The sequence below is a fragment of the Martes martes genome (genome assembly GCF_963455335.1).
Source record: "Martes martes genome assembly, chromosome: 1".
NCBI lineage: Eukaryota > Metazoa > Chordata > Mammalia > Carnivora > Mustelidae > Martes > Martes martes.
This window is the reverse complement of record NC_137888.1, coordinates 180,092,441-180,115,175: the sequence shown is the minus strand read 5'-3', so window position 1 is coordinate 180,115,175 and position 22,735 is coordinate 180,092,441. Positions and strand designations below refer to the sequence as shown.

The 22,735-nt window shown below is 37.7% G+C and overlaps 1 protein-coding gene across 2 annotated transcripts in view; it reads right to left on the bottom strand.

Annotated features, from left to right (window-relative positions):
• Positions 1–22,735, bottom strand: part of MDFIC2 (MyoD family inhibitor domain containing 2) — a gene marked incomplete at both ends in the record, with an annotated part of 102,878 nt that overhangs the window by 23,657 nt on the left and 56,486 nt on the right. Inside the window, one exon of one of the 2 annotated variants that reach the window (XM_080811266.1) lies at positions 21,429–21,467. The exons of the other annotated variant lie outside the window; for it this stretch is intronic. Coding sequence (XP_080667392.1) covers positions 21,429–21,467 — 39 coding nt within the window. The remainder of the gene's footprint in view (positions 1–21,428; positions 21,468–22,735) is intronic. 2 annotated transcript variants of the gene reach the window in all.

Genomic DNA, 22,735 nt, shown 5'->3' with positions numbered 1-22,735 from the left:
AATACATTTGCAGAAGCTCAAGAAGTTGAAAACAGTAACAGAAATTCTAAAGGAATAATACTTAAAATGGAACCATAGGGCCTCCTGGGTTACATGAACTTACTTACTACTTAGCTAATGGAATATTTAAACCTGAAATGAGCCAGCCATACTTTGTTTGAAGTTGTCCCTTGGTGATACAAACAAGTATAAATATACCAGGTGAGTCCAATTCAGTAATTGTGCCAGACTGAAAGAGTGTTTTTTTTTTTTTCCCTCTAAGAGAGCTCCGTAAGACAGAAGATACTGCTGATGTTTTAAAGAAAATATTTGCTATTGTCAAGGTTGCTTTGAGATGAACACTTTTACAGGTGATCAGCTTGTTGGGTCCAACTAGAATATGCAAACAGGTTATACAGTGTGTTGGCATGAGCCCACTGACACCTTGTTTTAGAATACCGGGGCAGTGATTCTTAAACTTTAACATTCATCGGAATCACCTGGAGTGCGTGTTAAACCACTGATGGCTGTTATACTCTCAGGATTTCTGATTCTGTAAGTCTGTGTTAGGGGTGGACTTTAATTTCAGGTAAATTCCCATCACAGAGAGTGATGGGAAACTTGGAGTGTCTTATGGTCATGTCTGCCACCTGCTGTGATCACCACCTAGGGATTCTCATGAGTCTCTATTAGTCTATTTGCCGCAGGACGTTAATATATGAAAGCAAGACTTTGGGCTCAGTTTTCATTTATTGTACACCTATTGGAGTCATGAAGCAACTGAAACTGACTTTGTGCCCAAGGTCACACAGCCAGGCCTCAAACCCAGTCCACTCAAGCTCTTGCTTTCATCTATCTCTGCACAGGTTCCTTAAAATCCACTGAGATAAGTCCAAACTGTGGATATAAACACTTCAGTCCAATAATTTGGCCCCACATATGATTAAAGAGTTTTAGTTAGAATCGAAATGAGTCCCTTTCCCTTTCTAAGCATTTTTTGTTGAGATTTCAAGGAAACTAAGTGTAGCACCTTGATTCAGAAGAATTGAAGTTCTCTTTCCCTAGAAACATGAGGGCTCTGTTGACAAGTTCTTGTACTCCAGACTTGTCATAATGAGTTGTGAAGGCTGGTGTCCTGCCCCAGGTTCATCTCCAAAACTTAATTCTAAGAAATTTCTTTTTCCAGTGTGTACTAGCCAAGTTTAAGAGCACCACAGAACAGAACCATGTCAACCACAAGCTTCCACGAATTCAGCTTAATTCACATACAAATCAATGCTGGGCTGCTTTGGGGCTCTTTTGGCATTTTTTCCCCGTCATGGGTGAATTCGTTTTTATGATCGCTCTTTAAGACTTAATCTTTGCTCCTCTTTTATTGTTCTCTTTCTCTGATGCACTTGGTCAGTCTGACTTTTGTGCCCTCCTTTTCTCCACCGACTTGTGGTTTTCTTTCATTCCTGAGTCTAAACTGATATGCTTTCTGCAGTGGGTATATACAAGAAGGTCATGTCTATGGTCTATATATTTCCTGCGTGTCTTAATCTTCATTACTGATCACAGCAGACATTGTTAAAAACACCAGGTTAATGTAGAAATCAAATCCCCGGGTCTATCTTTATCACTAATAGGCAGAGGGGAAATAATGGGATGTGGATAAAACTGGCTTAGTAAACTATAAACATATTTTCCTCTAAGTATGTAAGCAGGCCTTTTTGCAGATTGACTCCAAGGGCCAGCTAAGGACATTACCTGGACCAGACATACTGCATTCTTCCTGGGTCTTCCACGCACATGATAATGACAGGTGAATAACCCCAGTTCCCATGTAGCCACGACTCCATGGTGCAGCTGATGTGAAAACCTCAGTGGCTGAGCCATTTTGCTTCATTACGTTCTTCCACCCATTCTGGAAGCCCTTTGGATGAGCTCCAGACGTCCCATAAAAGGTGGCACTTCTTTATAAAGAAAAACGCTTCGTTTTCTTGTTGGCAGCCCTTAACGAGTGTGTTCCCTGAAGATAGGAAAGCACCCTGCAGAGGATACATTTAATGCCCCACTATAATTTCCGCCGTGCTCACTCTGTGTCTGACTTTACAACTGCCCCTTCGCCTTCCCGAGTGCCAGAGGCAAGTAATGGGGTCAGTTAGAGAGTTTCCTTCAACACTTGGGAGTCTACCCTCTGAGACTTCAGCGCAGTTAAACGTCAGGAGAAAATTCACCCTTCTTTTTTTTTTTCTTTTTCTTTTTCTTTTTCTATTTTTTTTTTTTAATTCATTTGGAAGTTCACTCAGCAAAATGCCATTTTCCATTCGGTTCTCTATTAACGGTTGATAACGTCCCTGTAATTTTTGCAGTTTTTTTTCCCCCCGTGAACCATCCAACAAAGAAAGGAGATGGATGAAAATGTATGTTAAGTGAAAACATAATATTATATCTTCTTTTACGTTTGCAAGGGGTGTTAAAACAGATTCATTAGTTTTGACTAAATACAAGGTTTCCGTGAGGATTTTCGGTAAGTGACATGACAATGTTGATATGTGAGCTCAAGACAATGGAGGTTAAAACTGTTTGAAAATATGTTTCTCTGATATAGCTTGCATGTTGAGAAAGTTACAGAATAAATATATGGTAGATATTTTCCAATGTAAGAAAAGGATTTTTAAGGCAGGGATGTCTTTTCATGAGACACCTTTTGTGCCATGATGAGCTAGCCAACAAAAGAATTTCTTGGGGGGGTTTAATAAGAGAAAGTAATTTATAATACTGATATGTCAATATGTTTTTCAATAAACTTTTCCCCAGATTTTCTCGAATTCTCGTCAGTATAAGAATTATAATTATATGTCTTCTTCCCACTTTGAAAGTGGCACAAGGTGCTCATTTGCAGTTCTGCTGTTCAATTGTCACTAGAATAGAAATGTCATGACTCAGTTAACAATGCTTTATTATTCACATTGATCTTTTTTTATAGTGTTCTTTATCTCAAAAACATTGTAAATCAGATATCTACCTCCCACTCTTTTGTTCACTTGCAAATTTTTATTATTCTAGTTTAAGAAAGCAATGGTGTGTCAAGAGTTAGTGTATACTGTTTATGTTCTCCCTGCTTCAGAATCTTTTCCTCTGTACGAAGGATGCCAGAAGCATCCCTAATTCTAACTTTATACACCCTCATAAGAAAATTTTGTATCGCATCTGGATCCAAAGAGGTTTGATGTTTTTTTTTTAAATCCACAAAGATGAAACAATGGAGGGAAACTATACTTTAGTGTTAAAAACAGAAGTACTTTAGAGTTATGTCTTTTAAATATCATTGCTTGCTTCTGACTCAGTTTCTCCCTCTCTAGCTATGCATGTGCCTTGTACTACACTATTTCTTTCTAACAATTCAGGATCTATGGCGGGGCTGTTGTCAGATAACATCACCATGAGCCCTGTTTTGACAGATGTTGCCACGGAGGGTAGTGGCCTCCGTGGACTTAAAAGTCATGGCATCAAATCATTGTTCCTTCACCAACTACCAAGCTGGTTATTGATGGATATTGATAGGACGTAAAACAATGTCGAAGTGGTTTGAAGCATAGCACTCTATTCCTGAATCCATCTCTAAGTGGAAGGATATGGTAACCATGTGAGTTAACCAACATTTATTTAAGTAAAGACTATACAGTACGTCACCCAACAGAAGATTTGGAAATAAGGCAGCAACTGGGAATTCACTCACTCATTTAGGAAACATTTATAGGCTCTTTATAAAGTACTTGGCAATAGGCTAAGTGCTGGTAGATAGACACAGATGAATAAGACCTGGGCCTGCCTTTAGAGTTCACTATTCTGTGGGGCGACGGGAATTCAGGCAATTTCCGGAGCATACGATAAGCGGATAATTGAGGTATGTACACAGTTCCGTGGGTGCAAAATTCAGGAATTTGCAGTTATGCTGGATGCCATGCAGGAATATATCTAAGAGGAGATGAAATTTCCATTGAGTCTTAAAAATTAGTATTCAGTTACCAGTTGGTAATTAAAAGCAGGGACATTCCATGAAGTAGAAAAAGTTTGTAAAACGTCGAATTGTGGAAACCAGTGTTAAGCAGAGCATGGTAAGATCATGATGGAGACAGGGGGAGGAGAGAGAGCCACTGGTCAGTGTTAAGGTGGAGATTTTTATCTTTTCTTATGGATTTTAGACTTTAGCCTCTGGGGTGGTGGCTCTTGATCTGGGAGGGATGGACCCCAAGGGAATATGCGGGTCCTCTCTTGGAAAAATGCACTGTATTCAGACATGTGGTACAGGTGATCCACCCCTACCCCCACGAACATACAAACTATATCCAAATTCCTTGAACTCCTCTTGAAGAGTCTGAAATAAAGGTTTTAAGGAGGAATAAAACAAGATCTTATCTTTGTCTCAGGCCAATATGAAGGATGGATTTTAGGGAAAGTAGACTGGAGTCCAGGATTCTAGTTATTGTTGTTCGACTGCTGTCTTTCAAATTAACATGTAAACCAGTTACTGCCTTCTCCTTACACTGTTTTTCTCAGAGCCACTGTGATATGAGTCTCTCTGAGTCTTTCCATACCTCTTCTCCTAGCCCAAGAGATGAGAACATTTTAAGAAAAAGAGTCTGGTTGAAGGGACTACATGCTACAAAGAAGGCAGTAATATTTCCAGATGAAAAACAAACCACTGAATTTGGCAATTTGATAATGTTTGGTAAAACAATTTCAATAGATGAGTAAGGAGAGCAGACAGATTAACTTTGGATGAGGGGAACACAAATAAGAACATAGGAAAGCTGAACATGTATTACTCTCTCAATAGGTACTGATAGCTAAATATTTCTAGAGTATTTTGATGAGCCGATATTCCATAAGGCTTTTGATGTATAAGCTGATCTAAATCTTTACCTTAACCCTATTTACTAAACATTGTTACTTTCCACATTTTACATGTGAGGAGGCTGGGGCACAGAAAGATAATATAAGTTGTGAATTAAAATGACAGATAATAAGAGGTACGGTTGGGATTTAAACAAGGAAGTTTGGTTTCAGAGAAGAAGGTGAGTTTTAACTATTACAGTGTACTTCCTTTGTAAAGTAGATGTCATAGGTAAATAGTAACACTCATAATACATGTATTGTAATGGGTAATATTGATAACATAGTAGCGTTATAGTAATTAGTGAGCAATATAAATTATATGCAAAAGAGAAACTTTAATCTCAATTTGAATAGGTTGCCACGATTAGAATAATGTGTGCTAAATATTTCACTATTTGGGACTGGATAAGGTGCTAGCCATAGTCTTCAGTTCCCTTAAGTTTTAGAAATTTTGATGTGAAGAAAGACGTTTTTCAAAGATGACTATCTATAACAAGATCTAAAATATTACAATAGTGTAAAAATACTGAAGAAACCTAATGTGGCATCATGTTGTGTTTCACTGTAAATGGAAAAAGACCTTGACAAAATCCATTGTTTCTGATGAAAGTTTAATTTGAAAACTAAACTATCTCCAGCTTAAGCATTCATTCCTATCCCTCAAAAGGAGCCGTTTGTCTTATGACTAATGTTAGGTTGCCAAAAAAATAATGTTTCACTAATAGAGATTCAGAGATAGTCTCGGTTTTTGAATGATAGCACAAAAGTTCTGGGAGAAGGATCCCTGGGACCCTTGATCTCCGTCGTTTGTCCTTGTCTTCTAGCTAAAATATGTGAATAAACATAGGAAGGAAAAATAGTTCCCAAGTCAGCGTACTGGATCCTGATGAAAGAGTCAAGATTTTTTACTTTTTAAAAGGATGATGCTAAATGTTAAAAATTGAAAACAGAAAAACAGAGTGTCATAGTTTAATAAAGAAAAATGTATCTTCCTCCCACTGATTTTTTTCATGAAACATTTATTCTTTGATAGACAGTATTCAGCTTTTATTTGTATTATGATTTTCCTTACTGACGAAAATGTACAACTGGGTTATTTCCTCAAATGCATCCATTCATTTGGTAAATGGTCTTGTCTACTATATGGCAGACACTGCAGCAGGTGAGGATAAACTCAGATAAAAACCCAAGTCAGGGGTGCCTGGATGGCTCAGTGGTTAAGTGTCTGCCTTCAGCACAGGTCATGATTCCAGGGTCCTGGGTTCGAGTTCCACATCAGGCTCCCTGCTGGGCAGGAAGCCTGCTTCTCCTTCTCCCACTTCCCCCTGCTTGTGTTCCCTCTCTCGCTGTGTCTCTCTATGTCAAATAATAAATAAAATCTTGAAAAAAAACCAAAAGCAAAAAACCCAAGTCAGTCTTCACTTATCTTCCAACAGCCAAGTTCAGTTAAGTGACACTGAGAAACCCATGTACCAAACACTACAACAGGGGTTATGGGGATACCAGTGAGGGATGCTCACAGCCTCCATGGTAAAAGGTCTTTCCAGAGAAGATAAGTCAAGAGATGACTCTTGAGGAAGGACAGGAAGAATGCACATTTTCTTTTGCAAAAAGCATAAAACTTTTGGTAAAAAAAAAAATTTTTTTCTGTTACCAGCATCCTGGCACATATTGTAGAAGAGGAAGCAGCAAAGGAGAAGAAAAAACCAGAGACCATCAAGTAAGTTGAGTGTGTAAGAGTATTTACTGGTCAACAGGGCTGGTATATATATATATATATATATATATATATATATATATATATCAATGGGGCTGATTATATATATATATATATATAATTGAGACAGTATATATATAATTGAGAGAGTGTACATATATATATATATATATATATATATAAACATTGCATATTCAGAGAATTCCTTCTTTACATATATTGGTATATCCTCTGCTTCAAGTGTGGCTAAGGAAAATACTCTCAAATATACCATCTTTAGCTCATAAAGATTTACGTTGGTGACTCATCCTGATTTGGTTGCCTACTGAGTTGAATGTACTTCTTCTTTCTGGGCACACAGTTACACAGCATTTTCCAGTGACCTTTTTGCATCTGGATGGTGTCATGCAAATGGTTCTGGCAGAAGGGATGTGGGGAAAAATGGATGTGTCACACTTACAAGTTTGTCTTCTAAACTATGTCACATGATTCTCCATGTTTTATTCTTTATTTAATGGACAGCTTAAAGCAAAGGATGCAGTAGTGGGTGGGGGGTGGGGTAATTTGGTGATGGGCTTTAAGGAGGGCACATGACGTGATGTTATAAGCAACTGATAAATTATTGAACACTACATCTGAAACTAATGATGTACTATATTTTGGCTAATTGAATTTAAAGGGAAAAAAAAGGAATGCAGTAGAAAACTGGAGAGCCCTCTGGTGATAGCAGAGCAAAAAGATAAAAAAACCTGGATCCCTGAGTGACCAGATGGGGGACAGCAACTTGAAATATCTACCTGTGTTGAGCTTTGAGTGGCTTGGGATGAATTTTTATTAAGTTAGGCCACTGAAATGTGGGTTTTTTTTTTTTTTTTTTTAAAAGCCACTACTCTTAATGAATCTGGCCAATAATATGCAATACAACTCATATGTTAATTAATTAATGAATATTTTCAGTATTTATTATAGAATAATAATTTTAAAAGTATTTAATATATATTGAATTCCAGGATTTGAACAGAGTATATTTATTATATAATTTTATCCTAAAGGAAATGCCATGAGGTAGGTAATATTACTACCATCCCCACTATAGTGAATGAGAAATTGGGGCCCAAAAGTTAGAGACATTTACTTAAGATCATAGAATTAACAAGAGTGTGGCCAAGATCTGAATCCATGCAACTGCCCACTTGACAGTATATTGTGTCCCACTGGCAGGTATGATAATATGTGTTGAACAACTCATGTCACATATTACTTCTTACAAGAAAGAAAACACAGTTGAATAACAAGCAGCATAGTTCCCTTTATTCTATAAAATAATGTAGAAGATCCATTTGACCCTGAGTATAACAACAGAAACTCTTTTCACCAGTATGTCCTTTCATAAAAATATGTATTTGGATATAGATTGGTGTCAAACCCTTATTTTTTTTTTTTTTTTTTTTTTAGAGAGAGAGAGAGAGATCACAAGTAGGCAGAGAGGCAGGCAGAGAGAGAGGAGGAAGCAGGCTCCCTGCTGAGCAGAGAGCCCGATGTGGGGCTCGATCCCAGGACCCTGAGATCATGACCTGAGCCGAAGGCAAAAGCTTTAACCCACTGAGCCACCCAGGTGCCCCTCAAACCCTTATTTTTGACCACTAGAACCTCATTTGGTTCTCAAAACCTCTACCAACTCATTTTAATTAGGCAAATAATAGGTGAATATACACACTTTAAAGTCTAGCCAAATGGATGTTTGAATAACAACAGAAATCTCTCTTGGAATGGGCTGATAGAAGTCATTTATTTATTATTTACTGGTAAATACATGATTTCATTTAACAAAAACAAAACTAAGCTGTGGTAATAGCAATCTGTAAATGATTAGTCAAGGAGTCTCATTTTTCGATGGCTACCTCCTCTCTGGTTTACTCTATGGAACAATTTATCCCGTCCCTTCATCCTCTTTGAGTTTTGAAGACAAGGTTCCATGATGAATGCAACGGCCAAGTATGCATTCAAATCTGAGGATTCTGCATGCCCACCACACCAGGCTGGCATGACCATCTTCCTCCCAGCTGGGAAAAGAGGGTCTCAACCAACAAAGCTCTTTATTAAAACGGCAAACTTGCGTTTGAATAAAGAGACCTGCAACTTGATTACTCGTGCTACCTTTCCCAGCTCACAGGAGCTGGATTGACCCTTATGAGGGACTAGCAGCTGCGCGGCACGTCAACACTGGCCATGGCTCTGCATTTGTAACAAATACATTTTTACCTTTCGTGACAAAACAGCCCTATTGTTATCAGCTGTAAATCTATTAAAAACACACAAGGGCGTTTTAGTATGTGTACCGTGCATGAAAAATATGACTGCCTGACAGGCTCCGTGTGGCAATGGAAAAGAGGTTTTATTGAAGGAAACAGCGGTAGCAAACAGTGAGCAGTGCACAGGAAGGTAATTGTGCCTTTAACATTGGCGGCACATGTTCACTTAAGACTAAGACTCCTGCCCCTGCCTCATCCACACCCAAAGGACCTGCTAGACGAGCAGCCAGTCATCTCTCTCTGGGATCAAGCTGTCAACGCAAACTTGAATTCTTTCCCTTTTTCTGAGCTAAGCTCTACCCCCAGAGCTCCCGACGCCTTCCTGAGTGAAGGCTCTGAAAGAGCTCCCTTCTAAATTGCATCACATGCGCAGCGCTCTTCAAACTGACAGAACAAAAGAGCCAAATTACAAAAGTATGGTCTGAGTGACTTGTTAGTTGCGCTGGATGATTACTTCTTAATGGGCTCTGAGAACAGGCTGTGGGTTTTGATGCTGCTTAACTAAACCTTGCAGAGTTCTTTCCTAGTTAGTTACTAATTAAGGTTGATTTGCTTAATCAGCTAAACACACACTAATGAGAGAGAGAGAGACAGAGGGAAGGAGATGGGGCAAAAGGTAGTCCCTTCTACTCTCTCTTACCTTCCCAATTAGTGGCAGTGAAATTACGTGGTCCACGAGTCACAAAGACAAATTCTCATCTGGAAGGACTAAACAGGCCTGCTGTGATTGTGTGTGTGTGTGTGTGTGTGTGTGTGTGTGTGTGTGTGTGTGTGTGTTTTCATGGCTTTTTCTCTTCCCAAACTGCTGTTTTGCCAAATAACAGTCCTGTTTTCTTGAAGGCTAGTTAGTGCTGGATGCCTCCGAAGCCTATTGTCTGCTTCTTCCGCCCCGCTTCCCCCTAACCATTAATGAGTATGTTCAACTGGCCAGGGTCACTTTATTATTCTGACATAATGAACTGGGGGATGTGATTTCCAAGTTCTGCGGCTGACACTGGCAGGGTGACGATTTCACCTCGAGGTGCCCCAACTGTATACTCGACACACTTGGAAGAATAAATATTGATCTGCTTTCTGAGGATGTGCGCCATGTGAAATGTTAATGCTTTTAAACGACTTTGGACATACAAAGTAGCTATTATTACCACTATTATTATAAGGTATAAAATCTCAGAGAGTATCTCATCTTTACCCTTTATCCTCATGATTAGTGCACATGTGTTGAGTGCCCACTGTATTCACACCACCACACAAGTGACTGGATATAGTTGATGGCATTTTAAGACAAAGACATTCATTTTGTGACTCCTTAGCAAGGAAGGGAAGGGTTACTCTCCACAGTCATTGAATACATATTGTTTTGTGAACTACCGATAATGAATATTTATTCCCTCATGGGTCCTCACTTGTTAATGGGTTGGAGATTTTCTACTTGTCTTCCCTAGGTGATTCATCCTTTTGAATAAAGAGAAGAAAAAAAATTCCATTTAAAATCATAGTTGGCTAAAAAATTTGAGGCCCTAAGAGAGATGGGGCTAAGAGCTGAGGTTTGGTTTGGCAGAATAATTTCTGAGAAAGTTGGATACTAAAGTGAGTTTCCCCCAAGCCCTGGTATAGGAGATGGTCCTAGTTAAATTGCCCTGTGTAAGAAGAAGCTGAAATTTGTGGTTTGGTTGGTACTGGTAAAGTTTGAGAGAAATAGGAGTGTAGTAATATGGCAAGAGGCAAGATCTCAGAATGGCATAACGGCCAATGAGAATGGTCAAGTGACATAGTTAACAACATGGCTATCTAAGATCATTTTAAAATTGCTTGCTAGCTAGTACTTTGATCACAAAGCCCTCATCCCTACGATTTTTTCACTTTTCTCCAACTGTAGTACAAATCTATTAGATATAATCTATTGTTGATGACATTAAGAACAAAGAGATTGAAATCATATCCAGTGAAGCTACCTGAGGACCCAGATAGGCGAGTGAGGTGTGGAAAAGTTTTGCAATGAGCAATTTGGGGTTGGGTAGGAGGCAATTCTCCTTTTCTCAAGGATTCTAGACAAGGATTCTAGACTTTGAAGAGATTCCTGGGATGACGTCTGAGTTATACATTTGTTTACTTATTAAATGTATTTATTCAAGTAATGGTTATTGAACACCTATTATATGCCAGGGATGTTGAGAGTGGTTTGGGAATACAAGAGTGACTAGTACCAAAAAGATCTCTGTTCTTAATATAGCTTATCATCGTAAGTAATGGGATGCACCTATATCTACCTTGTAGCAATTTAGAAATTTATAGTGATTATATGTGATCTGCCCACATACTACCATTTCTACTGTCTTCCATATGTCTTCCTTGCTTTCTTTGTTTTAAGTGAATTAATTTCTTCACTGGTTCCTGTGAAAATTTTCCTCAAGTCACTGTCATATGTAATGCCTGCCTTCTTCTCACCTAGTTAAATCCTGCCAGCTTCTCTTTAAAACCTGCCTTGGACATCCTCAGCCCAAAGAAACCTCAAGATTTTTCTGATTTAATTGGTCTGGAGGGCACTGTGGAGATCGAAATTTGTGACAGCTGCCAAGATGATTCTAATGTAAAGTCAGGGTTGAAAACCACAATCCAAAAGTGGACATTTAGAGAGAATTTAAGATGGCAGTGCAGGGAGATCTTGAACTCAGATCTTCCTGTGGACACAGCAAATCTATAGCCTCGCGTGGAATAATTCCCTCTGAAGAGGATGTAGGAGCAGGACAAACAGCCTGCACAACAAGGGGCAGCACTGAGATGGGTAGAAGAGGCAGAGACATGGTCTCAAGAAAAGAAAAGAAAAGATTTCTGTGGGTGGGAGGGATCTCAAGGATTTCCAGAGGAGCAAGAGATTTGAGCTCTACATCAGGCTCTCTAACTGTTAGATCCTACACAAGAGAGATGAATCCCAAAATACATGGCTTTGAAAACCAACAGGAAATACATCCAGGAAAACTACAGACTATAGGTAAAGGAAAACTGCTTTCAAAGTGTCTGTGAAGACTCACTCACCCTGGAAACCAGTACAAAACATCAGATTGAAAAGTGCATAGACGGGGCACCTGGGTGTCTCAGTGGGTTAAAGTCTCTGCCTTCAGCTCAGGTCATGGTCCCAGGGTCCTGGGACCGAGGCCTGCATCAGGCTCTCTGCTCACAGGGAGCCTGCTTCCTCCTCTCTCTCTGCCTGCCTCTCTGCCTACTTGTGATCTCTCTCTCTGTCAAATAAATAAATAAAATCTTTAATTTAAAAAAAAAGAAAAAGAAAAGTTCATAGACCATAGATGAAGGAGAACCACTTGCTAATCTTGGAGCACATACTGAAGAGGCAGGCAGTACCTGGGCCTCTCCTCAGGGACTGAAATATTGGAGGGAACCATTTTTGTTATCTTGTTCTGCTGTGCTGATCCTGGCACTAAAGGGTGCCATTTTGGAATCCTCTTTTTAAACTGTGAATGCAAGGGGCCATGCCCCTCTGAGAGCCCTGTACAAATTATACTTTAACTGGCCTCATAGCTAAAAGAATGATAATGTTGCCCACCACTGTGCCCCTAGCAGTTGTGGCCAGGCCTTGCAGATAGCCAGGCCAGGGGCCAACAATGCCCACCAATGTCCCTGCAATAGTCATAGACTTGCCACAACAGAAGGGCACATGCCACACCTGGCTCTAATGGCACAGGGATGGTGCTTCTGGGCTCCAGAGGACATCTCCTATATAAGATCACTCCTTTAAGACTAGGAGAGCTAGCTAAACTACCTAATACATGGAAACAAACACAGAGTTAGGCAAAATGAGAGAACAGAGGAATATGTCCCAGATGGAAAAACAAGACAAAACCTCAGAAAAAGAGTTAAACAAAATGAAGATAAAGAATCTACCCAATGAAGAGTTCAAAATATTGCTCCTAAAAACGCTTCCTGAATTGGGAGAAGAATAGATAAACACAGTGAGACCTTCAACAAAAAAATAGAAAATGCTTCCAACAGGAAATGCTTCCAAGCAGAGCTGTGAAATATAATAACAAAGAAATGAAAAAAATACACTAGAGGTAATAAACACCAAACTAGATAATTCAGAAGAATGGATCAATGACCTGGGAGGAACTGTAGTGGAAATCATCTAAACTGAACAGAAAATAGGAAAAAAGATTTTTTATAAATTTGAGAATGGTTTAAGGGACTTGTGGGACAACATTAAGCATACTAATGTTTGCATTATAATGGTCCCAGAAAGAGAAGAGAAAGATACAGGGGTAGAACAATTATTTGAAGGAATAATACCTGAAATTTTCTCTAACTTGAGGAAGGAAACAGACATCCAGGTCCAGAAAGAACAGAAAGTTCCAAATAAGATGAACCCAAAGAGTTCCATAAAAAGATATGTCATAATTAAAATGTCAAAAATTAAAGAGAGAATCTTAAAAGTGGCACGAGAAAAGCGATTAGTTACATTTGAGGGAACCCCCATAAGACTTCCAGCTGATTCTGCAGTGGAACTTTGCAGACCATGAGGGAGTGGCATATATATTCAAAGTGCTGAAAGGAAAAAATTTCCAACCAAGAATACCATATCTGGTAAATTTGAAATTTAGGGTAGATCAAGAGTTTCCTAGACAAGCAAGAACTAAAGGTGTTCTTCACCACTAAACTAGCTCTCTAAGAAATATTAAAGGCACTTCTTTAAGTGAAAAGAAAGAGCACTGATTATTATCAAGAACAGTCATGATGGAAAAAAAAATCACACTGGTAAAGACAACAGAGTAAACATAATGGATCAACCATGTTACAGCTAGTATAGCAGTTCAAAGACAAAAATGGTCTAAATCAATTATATCTAGAGTAATTAGTTAAGGGATACACAAAATAAAAAGATTTAACATATAACATCAAAAACATAAAATGTGGGAGGAGGCAGTAAAAATGTAGTGCTTTTAGAATGCATTCAAACTTAAGTGAACACTAAGTTAAAATAGACTGTTATATACATAGGTTGTTATATATAAATCTCATGGTAACCACACACACCAAAACCCACCTATAATAGATACATAAAAAATAAAGAGAAAGGAATCCAAACACAACACTAAGGAAAGTTATCAAATTGAAAGGAAAAAGAATAAGAGAAGAGCAAAGAAACAGAAATGAACTAGACAACCAGAAAACAATTGAGAAAAATGGCAATAAATACGTATCTATCAGTATTTACTTTAAATGTAAGTAGACTAAATGCTCTAGTCAAAGACCTAGAGTGACTGAATTGATAAAAAAACAAAAAACAAGACCCATCTGTATGCAGCCGACTAGAAACTCACTTCAGATGGAAAGACACACACAGACTGAAAGTGAAGGGATGAGAAAATATTCCATGCAAATGGAAGTGAAAAGAAAGCTGGGTAACAATACTTATATCAGATAAAATAGACTTTAAAATAAAGACTGTAACAAAAGACAAAAAAGAGGTCATCACATAATGAATACCCTTAAAGGGATCAATCCAACAAAAGGATATAACATTAATAAATACTTATACACCCAACATAGGAGCGCTCAAATATATAAAGCAAATATCAACAGACACAAGGAGAAGTACAAAATAACAAAATATTAGTAAAGGACTTTAATACCCCACTTACATGAAAGGGTGGGTGAGACAGAAAAGTAAAAGGAAATATTAGCCTTAAGTGACGTATTAGATCAGATGGACTTAATAGATATATAATTTTTGTTTCATCTGAAGTCATTGAAATGCACATTTTTTAAGTGTATATGAAAAATTCTTCAGGATAGATCATATGTAAGACCAAACAGTGGATCAACAAAGAAGTCAAAGAGGAAATTAAAAAAAAATACCTTGAGATGAATGAAAGTGACAACACAATATTCCAAAATCCATGGGATGTAGCAAAAGCAGTTCTTAGAGGGAAATTTCTAGCAATAAAAGCCCACTTCAAGAAACAAGAAAAATCTCAATCTCAGCTTATACCTAAAGGAACTAGAGAAGGAAGAAATACCAAAGTTAGTAGAAGGAGGAAAATAATAAAGATCAGAGCAGAAATAAATGAAATAGAAACTAAAAAAAAAAAGAAAGAAAATATCAATGAAGCTATGTCTGATTCTTTGAAAAGATAAAAAAATGATAAACCTTTAGCCATACTCATGGAGAAATAAAGAGGACTCAAGTAAATAAAATTGGAAATGAAAAAGAAGAAGTTACAACTGAACAGATTTCCGATACAACAGAAATACAAAGACTGATAAGAGACTACTACAATCATATGACCACTGGACAACTCCAATTGCATCAGTAATAATAACAGTTAAAAAACCTCCCAAAAAACAAAAATTCAGAACCAGAAGTTTTCACAGGTGAATTCTACCGAATATTTCAAGAAGGGGAGTAAATATTTATTCTCCTCAAACTATTCCAAAAAATTGAAGTGGAAAGAACACTTCCAAACTTATTCTAAAAAGGTCAAAATAACCCTGGTACCAAAATCAGACAAGGTACTATTAAAAAAGAAAACTATAGACCTGTATTCCTGGTGAGCATAGATGCAAAAATCCTCAATGAAATATTAGCATACCACATTGAACAATTTATTAAAAAGATTATACACCATGATCAGGTGGGATTTTTTTCAGGGATGCAAGAATGGTTGAGTATCTGTAAGTCAACCAACCTGATATACCACATTAACAAAAAAAAAAGGGTAAAAATCATATGAACATCTTAATAGATGCAAAAAAATCATTTGACAGAATTCAACATACATTTATGATAAAAGTTCTCAGCAAAGTGGTTATAGGAAGAATGTACGTCAACATAATAAAGGCCATATAAGACAAACCCACAGCTAGCATTACACATACTGGTGAAAAGCTGAAAGCTTTTCCTAAGTTTAGGAACAGGACAAAGAGGCTCACTCTCACCACTTCTATTCAGCATAGTATTGGAAGTCCTAACCATAGCAACTAGACAAGAAAAACAAATGAAAGGCGTCCAAATTGGAAAAGAATAAGTAAAGCTGTCATAATACCTGTAAGTCATCAAAACCTGAAAGACTCCACAAAAAACTATTAGAACTAATAAATTCAGTAATGTTACAGAATATAAAATCATTATACAGAAATCTATTGTGTTACTATCACTAATAACAAACTATCAGAAATTAAAATGCTCCCATTTATAATTGCATCAAAAAGAATTAAATACCTAGGAATAAATTTAAATGAGAAGGTAAAAGAACTATACTATGAAAATTATAAGACATTGATGAAAGAAATTAAGGATGACACAAATAAATGGAAATATATTTCATGTTCATGGATTGGAAGAATTAATATTGTAAAATGTCCATATGATCCAAAGTGGTCTACACATTCAGTGCAGTCCTTGTCAAGATATCAATCTCTGCTTCACAGAACTAGAACCAGTAATCCTAAACTTTGTATGGAGTCACAGAAGACCCCCAAATGGCCAAAGTAATCTTGAGAAACAGCAAAGCTGGAGGTATTTATTCTCCTTCATTTCACGCTATACTACAAAGCAATTATAATCAGAACAGTATGGTATGGGCATGAAAATGGACACTTCGATCAATGGAGCAGAAGAGATCCCAGAAATAAACCCACATTTATCTAATCAATTAATTTACAACAAAGGAGACAAAGATACATAATGGGGAAAAGATAATTTCCTCAGTACATGGTACTGGAAAAACTGGACAGCTATATGCAAACAAAGGAAACTGAACTGCTTTTTTACTGTATGTAAAAAATGCACTAAAAATTGATTAAATATTCAAATGTAAGTCCTGAAGCCTGGAAGTTTTCTAGAAGAAAAATAGGCAGTAAACTCTTTGACATCAATCTGGGGTGACATTTTTTGGATCTGTCTCCCAATGCAAGGGCAAGAAAAGCAAAAGTAAAGCAGTGGGTCTATGTCAAACTAAAAAGCTTTTGCACAGTAAAGAAAGCCATCAACTAAATGAAAAGTGACCTACTGAATGGAAGAGGACATTTGCAAATGATATATCCAATGAAGGGTTAACATTCAAAATATATAAAGAACTCCTGTAACTCAATATTGAAAGAACAAACAATCCAATTAAAAATGGACGGAGGACCTGAATAGACTTTTTTCCAAAGAAGACTTACAGATGGCCAACAAGCCCATGAAAAGATGCTCAACATCACTAACCATCAGGGAAATGCAAATCAAAACTGCAACGAGATACCACTTCATATCTCTCAGAATGGCTATTATCAAAAAGACACAAAAGAACAAATGTTGGCAAGGATGTGGAGGAAAGGGAACCCTCATGCACTGCTATTAAGAATATAAATTGGGGGGCACCTGGGTGGCTCAGTGGGTTAAGCCTCTTCCTTCAGCTCAGTTTGTGATCTCAGGGTCCTGGGATTGAACCCTGTATCAGGCTCTCTGCTCACTGGGGAGCCTGCTTCCCCCTCTCTCTCTGCCTGCCTCTGTGCCTCTTTGTCTGTCAAATAAATAATAAAATCTTAAAAAAAAAAAGAATATAAATTGGTACAGTCACAAAGGAAAGCAGTATTGAAGTTCCTCAAAAAATTAAAAGTAGAACTACTATACAATCTAGAACTTCTTTTGTACGTATTTATCCAAAGAAAATGAAAACACTAATTTGAAAAGATATATGCACCCCTATGTTCATCACAGCATTATTGACAATAGCTGAGATGTGGAAGCAACCTAAATATCCATAAGTAGATGAATGGATAAATAAGATGTCATGTGTATACCTATGTGCAGATATGCATACACACTGGAACATTACTTGGTCATAAAAAGATGAAATCTTGCCCTTGGCGACAACATGGATGGACCCAGCGGACATTATGCTATATGAAATAAGTCAGGCAGAGAAAGACAAGCGCCATATGATTTTACTTAAATGAGGAATTTACAAAACAGGAACAGTGCTCGGATGTCCAGAGAGCAAACTGATGCAAGAGAGGAGGGGGGGGGATCAGGATGGACAAAATAGATGAAAGGGGTTAAGAAGTAAGATCTTCCAGTGATAAAACAAGATGTGGAAATGAGATGTACAGCATAGGGAATATAGTAAAAAAAATATTGTAACAGTTTTGTATGCTGGCAGATGGTAACTAGACTTACTTGGTGACCCTTTTGTAATATGTATAAACACAGAATCACTGTGTTGTGCACCTAAAACTGATACAGTATTGTATGTCACTTATCTTTAAATAAAAAATAAAAATTAAAACCAACCACCCCCACAAGAGTGTACATATAAAATCTTACTGGTACAGTTTGTTATGATTGTATATAATTGTAGTATTTGTCTCTTCCTTTACATTTTCTATATCCTATCAGAGGAGAAGAGACCCTCTTCCTTCTAATGGTGAACGCATGTACCAGGGAATTGCATCTCTATGTCTTCACCATACACAAGACCTATCTTTGTCTACCATTGTCCCCTTCCCCTATATTTCGAGTATCACTCTACTGCTTCCTTCCTCCCTTGCATGTATGCTTACATGTAACAAAACCCCAAGTCCTTCTTGCATTAATTTTTCCATCCATTTCCTCAAAGAACTCCTTAACACCTAATGTAAGGGCCTATTTAGCCAGAGCGATTCCATCTGGTTAAACAGTGATTTTGTTGTTTATACAGTAAAACTTAAACTGTCCCTGTTCCCCTTCACCCCAGGGGACTTACTTAAAAAGAAGTCCCAGAAACCAGTCCCAGGTAACAAAGCCCAAATACAAGGGTGGGTCAGGCCAGGTGGAGACATCCGATCAGTGGGGGTGCATACTCTCTCCTAGCTACCAAGGAATATGAACCCTGCCCTTTGGGTGCCTTTTGGGCGCCAATTCTGACCAAGGTGATAGGCTAGTTCAAATATCTGCTATAGGGTAAATTGTAATTCAATTGATTCACTTGTTCACTTATGTGTGACCTAGCATGACTGTGCAGCTTTCTCTGTGTTACAATCTCATTGGTCACCTGTGCGTGGCCAGGCCCAACCACATGGCCTTTGCCCTTAAAAGCTAGTCTGTAAGACAGAGAGATGTCACCTCTTTGTAAGGGGTGGCCCCGGCTGGTCGGTTTGATTCTTGATGCTTGGCGCGAAATAGAGCTTTGCTTGACCTTCGCTTTGTATCAGTCTCGCTCCTTTGATCACGGACCCAACACTATTGCTTCATTATTCACTCATTCCTTAATCCCTCACAATTGACTTCCATCCCCATTTAGATGAAACTCATCTGTCAAAGCTCATGTGATACGGGATACTATATGCTTTATAAATCTTTGTTGAATGAATAAAGTGAATACGAGACTTTCTCATCACCAAATCAGTGATCTTTAATCAGTTTTTCTCTTCCTCAATACATGGTTAGTCAGGCCCATGACTCTGTCCCTGTTGTCTTTAACAGAATTCCGGTTCTTCTCTTATTCTGATGTTTCTCGTATGATGCTTGACTGGCCACTTTTTTGGAAGCAGTGTTCTACTTGTTTATGGGTTGTGGTGCAGGACAAACTTAGGGTTCAAAACAGGTCCCTGATATTTCAGAACTGTTAAAACTTAAGACAAAGTGCCCTTTCTTCATCCATAGAAAGGAGGTGATAATAGTGTTGTTCTAAAGGTTGGTGTGATGCATTAAGCCCTTGCAAAGACCTTTAATGTTAGTATTTGCATTCCAGAAGCTATAAGGTCCTTAAGGGCAGTCTCCCTGCCATTTTCCCCCCTCCTATTCTTTCTGTCCTCAAAACCAGCAGTGCTGAGCTTGGGGTCCTTGAAAACTATTAGTTGTGAATGAGTGAGCAAATGCATTGTTTCCCTTCTCATAATGGATGATCCTTCCCAAAGGCTTGGCTTCAGTTTCCCTCACACTTTCCCTTCCTGACCTCATTTAATCCCTGAGGACCTTTGGACCTCATTCATATTTTCCATCCATCTCCATGTAGATCACCACCAAGTCTAAACTGAAATCAGATTCAGCTCATTGTGACCTCAGATCCAGATTTCCTATCTTTAAGATAACTCCCACAATAAAAAACTTTAAGTTATCTTTAAGATAACTCCCAAAATAAAAAACTCAAGACATCTCTTTGATACCTTAAATACCTATGTTTAAAAGAGAACAAGTCTTCTTTCCTTCTCTTATTTTTCATTCATGTATATTCATTATATATTTACAGTTATATGTATTTGTTTATTATACATGTGCATACAATGGCCTCCTATATGAAAATATAGACCTAACCTGTATATTTAATTTATATATACACATAGAAAATATATGTATTATATATTTGTAATAACCTCCAAAGAATTCTACTTGCTTATTTGTTTATAGGCTCTAAGATAATGCCCTCTGCAAAATACTGTTCATCCTAGTTTGTACCTTTAGTTATTAGCTACCTGTTCCATTGAAACCAAAAGCAATAATATTGTTAATTTTTAAAAGACCAGATTCTTTAGCCTGCTAGTGATTTGACCCTTATTTTAACAGAAGACTTTATTTTTTGTGAACAATTATCTGTTGATTATGCAAGCAACATGTAGATACATTTTTATTGTAAAAAAAAAAAAAGTAACACAGAAGTGTAAAATTAAAAGCAAAATCCCCACTCCACCACTGACGTCTGCTTCATTCTTACTATTCTCTACAGAGATGATTTCTATTATCAGTTAAGGATAACTCTTTTATAGATGTTTTACCTACATTAATGAACACATGCATGTTTGATTTTTACTTTATGTGAGTGCACGTTACTTATTTATTAATGTGAAGCTGGACTTTTCCCCTTATTAATATGTCTTGGAGGAATGCCCATTTAGATCTGCCTCTTCCTTGAGATCTACTGCATAGTATTGCCTTCTCCAGAAGCACCATAACATATTTACACAGATTTTATTGATGAATCCTTAAAAGCTACCTTGCTATTTATTTCCCATCCCTCTTGGATGCATAATCTTTTAACTGAATGAGAAGACACATTTCACACTTTTCTCTGTTGGTCTCTTTGTGCATGACATTTTTTGCTATTCCTTCCAGTGAAACTTCTACTTGGGCTGCAAAACCCAGTTCACATGTCAACTTACACTTGGAGTCCTCTCTGCTAACTCAGTCTTAAAATGATATCTTTAAGAGAGTCCCCAATTTTGAGGACAGGGACTGAGAGTTTTATATTCCCACAAGACTAAACACAGCATCCTATGTGTGGTAGATTCTGAATGCTTGTATTGCATAAACAAATACATGATTTTTAACTTTTCTGATCTGACATGATATGCATTTATGTATGCATAGATAGGCTATAAGCACCTTCAAGGTAAAAGTATATCTCAGGTGCCTTGACTAATGCAGGTATTTGATGATTTGCATGCCAGGGCTATATCAGTGGTATTGTGGACGTGGACAAAGGTGGGATTCTTCCCGTATCATGGATCAACAGTACCCACCAGTCAGTATAGGAAGTTGTTATAAGAAATAGGGATGAACCTACCAGGATCTCCAAGAGGATTTTGAATTGAGCTGGATAAACCTACAGGAAAAGAAATTAAAAAGGATTATTCACATGGATATCCATTATTTTTGTTGTTGTTGTTTTGCTTTGTTTTTGCGTTTCCAAAATCCCTTCCCCCTTTTTTTCAGCAAAGAGAACCCCGCTTTGTGGTGGAGGACCTACAGCCTGTAGCTTGAGTGGAATGGCCTTGCCCACCCCTACTCTGTGCACAGTGACATGGGAACCCACTTTGGCTAGCCACCGCAGTTTGTTGTGGGATGGTTAGGAGTGTCAGGTTGTACCAATGAGGATGTCCCTTGTGACTTGAGATGAGCATGCTGGGAGTAGAGGGTTCTCTCCTCTTTTCTGAGGTGGGAAGATAATGTAGGCTTCTGACTGACAGAAGCCCGCTTTCCCGCCATGGATAAGTCAGAGTAAAGCCTAAATCAGGGCCAAACAGCTGAGAAAAGAAGGTATAGGCAGGACACTTAATCCATCATTTGGATCTCTTGATTTACTTACTCCTGAAGCTGGTCTACTCCTGGACATCCTAGATAAGTAAGTGAGTCTCCAAATTCCCTTTACCTAAGCTAGATGAATTTTATATCTATAATGGAGAAAGACTCAGAAAATGATATAGAAGGTTTAATTAATTTTAAATATTTCTTCTGACTCTATTTTCTTCCCATCTCTTTTTAGAGGATGTATGGTGATGAAATTCTCTAAATTTAATTGTTTAGTCTCTGCTTTCTAACTCCCAAAATGTTCACAGAATGGAAATGTTTAATTTTGTGAAGGTATGCCAAAAATGATCTACAAAAATGGCTTAAAATTGGAGGCTGGATCTTATGCTAAAATGACTGGTTAGAAATCAAGAAACTGAAGTGTGGTTTCTGCTGACCTGGTCTTTTATCCATTTTATTCAATTTTCAACAGTGAGAAGAGTAGACAGGAACTTACATATATTGACTACCTACTCAATTCCACTATTTGATGAAATTTACCCCTTTCATGTAAACATTGTTATCCTGACTTGAAAAATTGTTTAAAAATTGCTTTAAAAAATCCAAATGATTTTCAGAGTTCTGGTCTTGCCCGATGTTCCCTAACTGGTTAAGTTTAATCGATTTTTAAGATGAGAATCCAGTTGGGTCGGACTTCTAAACTGTCCTTCTTTGCCATCTGGAATGCCATGAAACTAGGATGGTTATTGACTCTGTTCTCTGTTCTTAAAGCACATTTCCAACTTTTAGTCAACTGTCTCGACATTCATGGCTTGGTATTATTGTTTTGTGGAAATAGCAGTC